This window comes from Chaetura pelagica, unplaced genomic scaffold (assembly GCF_000747805.2).
Source record: "Chaetura pelagica isolate M959 unplaced genomic scaffold, ChaPel_1.0 scaffold222, whole genome shotgun sequence".
Taxonomy (NCBI): domain Eukaryota; kingdom Metazoa; phylum Chordata; class Aves; order Apodiformes; family Apodidae; genus Chaetura; species Chaetura pelagica.
Window position 1 is genome coordinate 6,832,579 of NW_009952711.1, and position 10,728 is coordinate 6,843,306.

At 41.0% G+C, this 10,728-nt stretch overlaps 1 protein-coding gene across 1 annotated transcript in view; it reads right to left on the reverse strand.

Moving 5' to 3' along the window:
* Positions 1-204: 204 nt before the first annotated feature.
* The window catches only part of LEO1 (Leo1, Paf1/RNA polymerase II complex component, homolog (S. cerevisiae)), an 11,043-nt gene continuing 519 nt past the window's right edge, over positions 205-10,728 (reverse strand). Inside the window, exons 2-13 of the mRNA XM_009994547.1 lie at positions 10,702-10,727; positions 9,258-9,956; positions 8,898-9,002; positions 8,046-8,140; positions 7,426-7,571; positions 5,953-6,037; positions 5,517-5,611; positions 5,109-5,243; positions 4,400-4,535; positions 3,909-4,095; positions 3,539-3,636; positions 205-477 (exon numbers count right to left, since the gene is read on the reverse strand). Coding sequence (XP_009992849.1) covers positions 373-477; positions 3,539-3,636; positions 3,909-4,095; positions 4,400-4,535; positions 5,109-5,243; positions 5,517-5,611; positions 5,953-6,037; positions 7,426-7,571; positions 8,046-8,140; positions 8,898-9,002; positions 9,258-9,956; positions 10,702-10,727 — 1,912 coding nt within the window. The 3' untranslated portion in view covers positions 205-372. The remainder of the gene's footprint in view (positions 478-3,538; positions 3,637-3,908; positions 4,096-4,399; positions 4,536-5,108; positions 5,244-5,516; positions 5,612-5,952; positions 6,038-7,425; positions 7,572-8,045; positions 8,141-8,897; positions 9,003-9,257; positions 9,957-10,701; position 10,728) is intronic.

Genomic DNA, 10,728 nt, shown 5'->3' on the forward strand with positions numbered 1-10,728 from the left:
GCCAGGCAAACTTAGCATTTAATCATTCTTATAAAGATCAGAACAGCTTCTTCTAATGAACTCAGTAAAAATCACTGATTAATTCACCTGGATAACCACTCACTACAGTTCTCAAAACAGAAAAGTACTGTGCAAGATAAAAAACAGTCCTGTGATGATCCCTGGGTCAACAGTTGCTGCAATAAGAGCAAAATCTTAAAAAGTAAAAGGAAGTCAAAAAACTTTATTCACACCAGAAATGCAGACTTCAGTGGAATTTTCATTTATCAAAATAACCCCATTATGGTTACTTACATCTTTGCTGTAAGAGAACTGTACAATATATATATAAATACATATATAAAAAGAATCAACTTTTGTGCTTCCTTAATATTAATCATCATCTTCTTCCTCTTCATCGCTGATCACGTATTTCTTATGCTTCTTACTTGCTTTGTCATCGTCCTCTGCTTTTCTCTTCCCAGAAGGTTCACCTTCCTAAAGACAAAAATAAACCAAGATACTTCAAGCTAAAATAAAAAAACTCAGAAGAACAACAAAAAGACCTCAAACCCTTTCTTGTAAGGAAAGCAAAATGATTAGTTCCAGTTTTTTTCCATTTTGTGCTACTGTGACCCAGCACTTTTACAGTCTGGATGTCCAATTTTTAGCACCTCAACAGAGTCAACAGGTTGATTTTTATTGGTCTAAGTAACCTCATTCTTTTTTCCAGTTGTTGGTTTTGGTTTTTTTGTTTTGTTTTTTTTTTTAAGAAAAAGCAACACGTATTACATGGATTTTAAGAAAGAGCAAAGATTGAGTTTCAGAACTTTAATGAATTATTATACTTTGCAAACTCTTAGGAATAGGTTTTTATTCAAAGCATTTTATTCTGTATTAACACAGTAACTTTGTACACTAAGAGTGGCAGTTAGGAAGGAATTTTAAGCACGGAAAACACAAATTGGTAGAGGTGGGAATCTCAAGGACAGCTTCTTCCCCCATACAAACATTCCCTGGAATCTAGCTGGGCTATTGTTAAATGATTCATCTTCCTGTTTAGCAGAACATCCCCATTAGCTACAGTAACAGTAAAACCACCTGCCGCGTGGTGAGAACAGACTGATGTTTTCAGTAATGGTAACAATCTGTTATCAGGGAACAGATTCCTGCCGTGGTGTTGGCTGCCAGCACACAAAAGCAAGCCTGTGAGCAAGACAGCCTGTGTCCCACACACTGCAAACACCAAGCAAGCAGGTCTCCATCACTCGGGTTTTTCCCTAACACTGCAGCACCCCTCCGTGGCCCTGATGGGGATAGAAAGCTCTAGGTCCTCTCATTTTAAAATGGAGGCTCTCCTGCCTCTAGCAGCAGAGAAATGCTGTTGACTAGACCTTTTGTTCTGAGAAACTGGAATTGCAGAGTCCTGACACTGCTATATCATGAGCTAGCAACTAGTAGTGTCTTAAAATAAACAACTCAATTTCTGCTAATAAACATCAGAGCTCACAATACTACAATTTTGTCTGTGTGTCCCATTACGGCTGTTGTCTCCAGGATTACTGTCATATTTGCTGAAATGTTATTTTTTTCTCAATTTATAATAAAAAGCCAGAATCTGTCTTCATAAGAAAGACTAATTTTTACTTCTGCTTCATATTTCAATTCCTATTAGTGCAAATACTCAGCTGACAGTGTAAGAGGAGCAGTGTCACAGCTGCAAAAACATGCCATCAGAATGTAGTAAATACCCAGCAGGCTGGGGAATAAGACACACCTAAGAAGTTTACAGGAAGCACAGTACAGAAATGCAAATGAGACCAAACCTACTCCTTCAAAAATTAAGATTTCTTACATTATAGAAGGAGGTGTCATACTCAAAACTACGTGCTAGATCAGTCTTTTCAACAGAACTCTGGACTTGCAGCAGCTGTGATTACAGAAGTGTGACACGCATTCATTCCCTAGGACACACAACAAGCTGTGCTGAAGATTTCTCTTTTAAGAGGGAAAAGACTTTTTTGTTATGGAAGCCTCTAAAATACAAGAGTAAGGTTCTAGCCACTTCAGCAGCTACTGCAGTACCACGCTGGGTATTACTGTAGGAAGTCAACTGGAAGAAATCTTATGGCAACAGTTAAAACAATTTAAAGAGTTAAAATAATCTCTTAGAGGAAATGGTGATACAAAATGTTAAAAACATCCACAAGCTTACACTGACAGACTCAAACTTCCTTTTTTAAAGTTCTCCATAACGGTCTATACATAAATTTTAAAATATAATTTACAGTACAGGACAGGAAGACTAATCAAACTAGCATGCCAGTGTAAAAACACCTCTCATAACTTACAAAGTAGTTTATAAGGCCCTGTAAAGCCAAGCTAGTTTGTATTTATTATTCTGCCATGCAAGTGAAGGTGACCATCAGCAGAGCTCAGGTGTGCCCATACTGCCACTCCTGAGCCATGCCTGGCTTGGGAGAAGTGCAGGCACAGCTGCAACTCAGGGCTGCACCAGACTGAACACTGGCAAGACTACAGTAACACCACACTGGTGATGTCCAAAAGACAGCAAACTCATGGGCTACTAGAACCAAGTAGGCCAAACCCAACTCCCTTCTGAACAGGGCAGTAGGAAGCCAGGGAGTCAGCATCAAGTGCCATTTGTTGTGAATTCCAAAATTCCCTCTTCTTTCAGCTTCCTAAGGTACACAGTAGACATCCTGTGGCTCTTTGCCAGAGAGGTTTTAGAATGAGGAGCAAGGGTCAAGAAACAGACTACACAGGGATAGCTGATATAGGGGAGAGTCCATATACTTCCTGGTTCCACTTCTACCACTGGATGAAAATTGTTAAGTATTAATCTCAGAAATGGTCTCTGTCAGTTTTGGTAAGTGTGACACTGCAGTGCTGTATTCCAAGTGACATTACTGGAAATGAACTAAACTTCAAGACACGATACACACAGAGATTCATTTCTTCACACAGAGCAGTGATAAATCACAAACCAATAAAACATACTTTTAGAAAAGAAAACAGCAATGCTGCTGTAGCTGACAGTTAACCTGATCATGCCCTAATGTTTAGGATGATCCTTGAGTGATGGATAACATGTATTTAGCAACAGACCCTAACTCTTTTTAACTCTGTTTTTAACACTTCTATTTGAAGAGAGCAGAAATACTATGTGAAAATGCTTCTAGTACTTCCAAAATAAAGAGGAGGGGACCATGTAGCTTACAAGATAACACTGCGCTAGGATTCTAATATTACATCATCTTATTCCTTGCATGATTTTGGTAAAGGCATTTTACATAACTCTGCATAAATTTTTCCATCTTGAATTCAGGCACTATTCACTTGAATAGTGACCTCCTTTGGGAATCACTCAGGTCTATGAACTAATGCAGTGTACAGGAAATCAGCAAGCAGGCCAAGTCAAATCAAACATTCATCACAGCATAAATGAAACTACAAATGTCTCAGCTTTAAAAACTAGATTCAGTGCAGGCAATGTTCCTGACTGCAACAGAGCAGCTTAAGAAGAAAATTTTCTTACCTCATCACTAGTAAGTTTCTTTGCCTTGAGTAGTCTTTGTGTTTTATCTTCATCTGAGCCTTCATCACTGTCAGAAGAGTAGATCCTAGCACGTTCCTCTACAGAGAAAAATGAGAAGGCAAATATTTACCTTTACCTGAAATTGGCAAGGAAGACAGAACATTAAAAATAATTCTCTTACATTTAGTCCCACCAAAGCTGGCTCAATCTAACTTCAGAGTAAACAAACTTATACAAACTGAATTCAGGCCATCCCATGTATCAAATGAAATGCGCTGGCAAAACACAACCTTACCGGGACCCTCCCGTGAAATTGATCCATCTGAATCACAATGGAACCTACTTATGTGTTGTTAAGGTTGATTATTACCTCTGATGCCACCTTTGTATCTGTTTTTGATAGCTGCCAGGCTGATTGCATCATCTCCCTCATCCTCCTCATCATACCGATCAGGTTCCAAGTAATTGGCGCTCAGCCCGCGCTGATGCTGCTTCTCCCGCATCCTGCGCTGCTGGGATTCCCTGCGAATGGAAGCTCTCAGCCTCTCCTCTTCTTTCTAGCCAAAAAAAGAAGCAATACATAAAGACTGAAGAGGGGAAAAAAAGCCCAGACCAACTCAAGAGCACTTTGTATTCTCCTGTAGCTTTCAAAATAATTTCAGAGCAGTGTAAAGAGCTCACACCTTCTGTTTTCATTACCAGTCAGGTGAAGCAAACAGTTCCCATGGCTAACAAGTCTTGCCCACCACTCCAAAACACACTGTTTTTCGTGAAGTCATCAAATGTTCAGAAATGCTTAGCTATACTGCAGCTGTGAATTTTTAGATTAAAGCAGCAGGTAAGAGTTCCATGCCACGATACCTTAATCATCTCTGTGCGCTGGGACTCTGGGTCACGACCTGCCATTGGCAAAATACGGATTTTCTGGGTCTTTGAGCACCTGTCTGCCAGAGACAGAGTCATCTTCCTGTGAGTGGCACTGTCCGTAGAGTGTGGCCTGTGAAAAATTTGCTAGGGGTTAAATACTTCTTCAAGGAATGTATCAGGTTTTAAAGGACAACGGTAGGGCCAGTAAACTTGAGATTTCAAAGATTTGTTGGCAGTAACGGATCATCCTTTTCTTTATTTATTCATGTGCATTGTAACAGCTACTGGAGACATCAGCTCCTCTCAGCAAACCATCTGTAGTCCAGCACAAGCCTAAAATGACCATCCAGACACTTCACATCAATATCCCAAGATATAATCATCATCAAGAGCAATTGTGCATTGGGAGAAAGGTCAATTTCAGGGAATTTTAATATTCTTACTGATTCAGATGAGGCCTTGCACTTAAAATATATTACAAAATACATGTAGCCTACATACTGCTGTGAATGGCACATTAACCTCTCCAACCAGGACATCTAACTTAGGAAAAATCCTACTGAAATACTGACTTTGGAAAATAGCACATTGCTAAACTGTGAAGCTCTGAAGGATTACAAACTGGTATCTCTAATCTTTATATTAGTTATAATACTTAATTGCAAAAGTAGCATCAACATTTGATATAGAGCAGAATGTTTACCTGAAGGTTAACTTTGTCTTGAAAACAGCCTGTCCTTGTAGACCTGTCCCTTGTCTGATAAACAAATGGTTGTGATCTCCCTGTAGTGGTGCCTTGTACACATCAAAGACCTCATTGCCCAGGTGGAGAGACATGCTTAAAAGAGATTCAGATATCAGTTATTTGATAAAAGACACTACAGTCTATTTTTTGCCTCATTTATAAATGGAGAAAGTTTTCATGTTGACTTTTCATATATAGTCAATAATTATATTTCAATCCAAACTAAGCAGAGGATAAAATGTTCAAAGCATTGAGACTAAAATAATTTCTGTTGTGCAGAACTGACATCAGACTCTGTTGACCTTTCAGTTTTGCACACCATGATATTTCACTGTGTTCCTTCAATAGCAAAAAGTCCAAACTGACCTCCCATCTGACCATTTCACTATCCTGGCATTACTTTCTCTGATCTCATTCCCTTCCTCATCTCGTCGCATCCGCCATCGTATCGTGTTTTCTACCTGTGGGGAAAAAAATAACAAAACACTTTTTCTAACTCACACTAAGGAACACTGTGATAAAATACAATTTAAGGTAGGTCGAGAATTACAGCTAGAAAGGCTAGATAATTTGCTGCATGGTGCAAAGGTGAAAGGTATCACTTTCATAGGTGAAATGCAGCTGACAACCTTTTTAAAAAAAATTTATTACTAAAACAGATCAACTTTCCTCAGTGCTGAACTGGTCCAGGCTTTCATCATCTGAGCCATAACTCAAAACACCATTCTAAGCTACCTGAAACAGACTTTGTAGATATGTGGCTAGAGGAGTATAAAAGAGAAAAGGAAAATGAACATTATACCTTGAGTTTTAACCTAGTTCTACCCTCTTCATCAAGCATCTCCTCATCTTCAAATTCATCTTCATAATACTGGGGATCAAAGGGTCTGCAATAAATTATAACACAGTCTTTATTCCTCTAAAAATCAATCCAGATTATCCTAGAGTTGTACAAAATAACAGGTGCTTGAAAGGCTTAAATTATACACTGTAGAGAGCAGCAGGAGCTGCAGCTGTGAGGCAGCCATTTCTGCAGTAATGTGATTTACTGCATTGATTCTGCTCCACAGGAGGCCTTCACCCAAGTGTCTTCACTACCATCAATTACAGCCACTTCCACATTCAGACCCTCTAAATGGCTCCAGCCTGCCTCCAGAAAGTCAGGCTGCCTCAGAAAACACCGTTTCCTTAGTCAGGGTTAAATCTGCAATAACATATTGTACAGAGAAAATAAAAGGAAAATGTATCATCTTCTAAATGTGGTGAATTAGGGATTTTCTAACAGCACAATCTTTGTATTTTATTTTTTTTTTCATTTGAATCTCAGGACCAGTCAAAGAGAAAGGAAGATGACACTGTTTTTCCTTTCTTTGTTCAAAAAACCTGATGACTGGGCTAGGAGTGAGTGAGGGGAAAGCCATCCTCTGGCCTCCTTCCTAATAGTTTCCAGGCCGCTGCATGGGAAAGCGGTGATAAACAGACTCGGCTACTGAACAATTCTATTTTAGTCCTGTCTGACCCCTAGAGATCCCCAGGACTTCTCTCCCCAGTTACAGCCACTAACTGGATCCCTAACAGCTCTCTCCTGAAACAGTCAGTAGCATGAGAAGAATGATTTCTCTCCAAGGTGTAACAGAAACAATGCCACTCAGCCAGCTAAGGAGACACTTAAGTCAACAATGCAATAAAGGTGCTTAACAAAGCACTCAAAGAGAGGGATTTAACAGCAATTTACCAGAAGTGCTGAACGTGCCTTTAGGGCAAAGCTTAACAACACAAACAACTCTCCTAATTTATTTTGTTTCTCCTTAGGAATTACAGAAACGTTTTTTAACTTGGGTTAGGTGAAAAGGAATAACCAGCCTCTTCACAGTAAAACAGTACATTTACCACACACACAACAGAACTCATTCTAAAATTCAAAATTATGTTTTCATCACTTAAAAGTGCATCAAGATTCTATCAATTTGGCTTTCATATCTGAAAGCTAGAAGTTATGTTTAAAATTCAACTGACAGCATGTGCTTTTGATGCAGTAATTTTTGTTTTGTTCTAAAGACAAAAAGTTATTCAGTCAAGCTGAAACCCAAGCTCATCAGAAAATCACCCAGCAGTTGATTAGGTAACAGCAATAGATATTAGTATTAACTGCTCAGAAACAAAATGTGCTTCTTCATGTCAATCGTTTAAAATATGGCAAACATATTGCTAGAAGAAAAGCTACACAGGGAAACACTAAAAAAACATATCAATCATGTATTTAATGTGCAATTACCTGGGCTCCACGCTTAGGAAATTGGGCAGCTTCACAAAATACAAATCATTGCCCAAGTCTGTGTTTACTTTTGGTATTTCTACCTCTATTCTAGTCTCTGGAATAGGCTCTTCTTCCTGCTGTTCCTGACTCAGTCCATTCTCATCCTAATGAAAAAAAGAAGAGGAGCTAAGTGAAAAGACCCTGTCTGGTTACTGTTGCTCTAATAAGCACTTACATTCTGCTTAAAGAAAGCGATCAAGTGATCTTTTTCCAGATTTAAAAATATTTTTGTGTATTACCATCAAGATCTAAAATTAAAATATTTGTCAAATAGCTGTACTAAGGTACCAAACACAGCTATGACTTTGTATTTTACTTGATGACAATCAAAACTACTCAATACATTTCCTTCAAGTAGAAAAAGGGGAGCAGGGATAGGCAAAGGCAGATAAATGAATCCATCTGATATTGCTAAGTATAAAACTTTGATAATTCCTTTATCTAGGGCACAATTACCCGTAATGCTTACTTAATGCCATGACTCTTTTTTTCTACTAAAATATTATCAAACTAAATCAGTGTTCTATATTTCAGACTGGAATGGCATGTTAACTATTTCAAAAGTCCAGTCCACTCACAATGGGCTGTCCTGGAGTTGGTGGTTTGTCTTCTCCATCACTTCCTGAGGAAATGTCGTCTGCACCTCCAAACAGATCCATGACATCTGCATGCTCTTAAGTAGAAAAAACCACTATTTTAAAACATATACATATGCACACACACCCCTATACACAAGCATGCTCACAAAAAAAAAGGAAAAAAAGACTCCTTCACTTTTATTATCTCTTAGAATCACCTGCAAAGGTAAACAATCACAAATATTTATGAAGCACACACTATTCTCTTACACTGAAATTTTCAATGTATTTTCAAACTAAGGATTCAAGGTATGTTTTCCTGAAAAGGCTCTATCAAATTAGAGAACCTAGTTGAAGAATGGCAAGAGAAGAATCAAGAATGGCATGAGAAGAGTACAAGATCATCCTTTACTCAAGTAAACAACTTAAATACATGGAAACAGCAACATCATTAGGGACTTTGGAGGTTTTACTTCTCAGAAGAATCAACACCTGTTTCTCAGCCAGCTAAACATCACAAAAACCAGTGCAGCCTCTCTGGGATGCTTTCATCAGAGGCATCAGTTCTTAACATCTACCAGTAAAAATGTGTGAAACAACATTGCTAAAAGAAAACACCTGAGTCTCCTGGGGGAAACTGCAAAAGAGCTAGAGCCAACTAGAGATACCCTGCACAGACACAGCGTGTGCTCCCCCACACAGAACTCTCACTGTGCTGTTTTGTTGTTTCCATGGCATTAGCTACACCATCCAGCAAGTGTTATCAGTCATATCGAGTTCTGCAGCAGATGGATGACACACTTCAGATGAGGGTTAAATGAAGCCAACCCCTAGAGCAATGTCCCCAGTTACCTTTCTGTCCTTCTGCCTCACTGTCCCCTTCTGAATCAGACGCGATCGGCTTCTTGCGCTTCATTCGTAGAACTTCATCTTCACTATCACTGCCCCTTGCAGACTCTACCAAGGAACACAATTATTCTCAGCAAATTAAAAACTTTGTTCCACATGATACAATTGCTTTGTATTAATAAGTGGATTCAGATTAAAAGGAATTTAAAAGTGCTGCCTAAAAAAGCACGACAAAGCTGACTACGGTTGAAAGCCACGTAGTTAATGCCTTTACACTCAAGTCTGAATCTTGAGGCCAAATAAATGAAACAACAGAGAGAGATCAAACCAGAAGCAAATAATGACAACTGCATTCAGTCCTACCAGATTTACGCTCTTGGTCCTCCTCATCAGAGTGCTGGGCCCGTTCCTCATCATCAGAGTTCTGCATCTTCTCCTCATCAGAATGCTGAGCCCTTTCATCATCATCCGAGTTCTGCATCTTCTCCTCGTCCGAGGCCTGTGGCCTCTCCTCATCATCAGAGTTCTGCATCTTCTCCTCGTCTGAGTTCTGGAGTCTCTCCTCGTCGTCAGACACCTGTGGCCTTTCATCTTCATCAGAGTTCTGAGCTTTCTCCTCATCGTCAGAGTTCTGCTGCCTCTCCTCATCGTCTGACTGGTCGCTTTTGTCCTCCTTGCCCCACTTCTCATCCTCTGAATGTCCTTTTTCAGAACCCTCTCCCTCTGAATGATGACTGCCCTCATCTGACCCATGCCCACGATCATCCTCCTCCTCATCATGAGCAGCTTCTGAAACACTGTGCTGGTCCACGTCTGACTGGTCGTTGTCTTCATGCTCAGAATGTCCTGAAGCTTCAGAGCGATTGTAGGATCTTTCAGAGTGGTTGTCACTCCCTGTGTGATGGGATGCCCCCTCATCCTCACTGTCATCTCCAAACAACTCCTTATTGCTGGGTTTTACTGCCTCTCTGTCATCCTCCTGGTCACTGTCACTCCCAGAGGCGTTGCTGCCAGACCCAGCGTTCTCCTGGTCCGAATCCGATTCAGATCCGGAATCAGAATCTGCAAAACAAACACCATCCTTTCAGGAGTGAAAACATCCCTACAAGGATGCACAGAAGATGATGGGCACTGCTGGAAAAAAAACTCCAAAAAAGCCCCCCAAACCCAGAGGGAGAACCTCGAAGAACTGTAAGAAAGAACCATAAAAGTTACCTAGAACAGCAAAACAAAATGTCTTCTAAACAGGGCACAGCCAAGGAAAGACACCATGAAGAACGAGGGGTGTCAGACAAAGTTTCTAACCACAAGCTATTATCCAGGATTCTGAAGTTGTAGAATGAATAAGCAATTACACGAAACAGAATTCTTAATAGTCAGGGCTTAAAATAAGTAAACCCAGACGCACGTGGTATGAGCGGCTGTGAACCCGGACCTGCCCTCACGTCTGCAGCCCGGGCTGGGTGTGTCTGACACCCCTGCCGCCCGGAGCTGCTCTCGGGAGCCGCTTCCCCGGGTTTCTCCGGGTGCTGAGGGCAGCTACAACTTTCCCAGGGATGCAGGGCTGAAGAGGAAACACGTCTGGTTTTCACCCCTCAAACCCAACCAGCTCCCGGCGAGCACACGGTTCAGCGGGATGGGATTCGCGTTTGTTCCCCGCAGCTGCGGCGCAGGAACAGGGGCAGCAGGAGCGGCCCCTCCCCGGAGCCCCCGGCCGGGCGGGCACCTCCCCCCGCGGGCACCTCCCCCGGGCCGGGCAGGGAGGGCCGGGCAGGAAACCCGCACGGAACCCGCACCGAACCCGCACCTTTCTGCTCGGCCTCCGAGTCGGCGT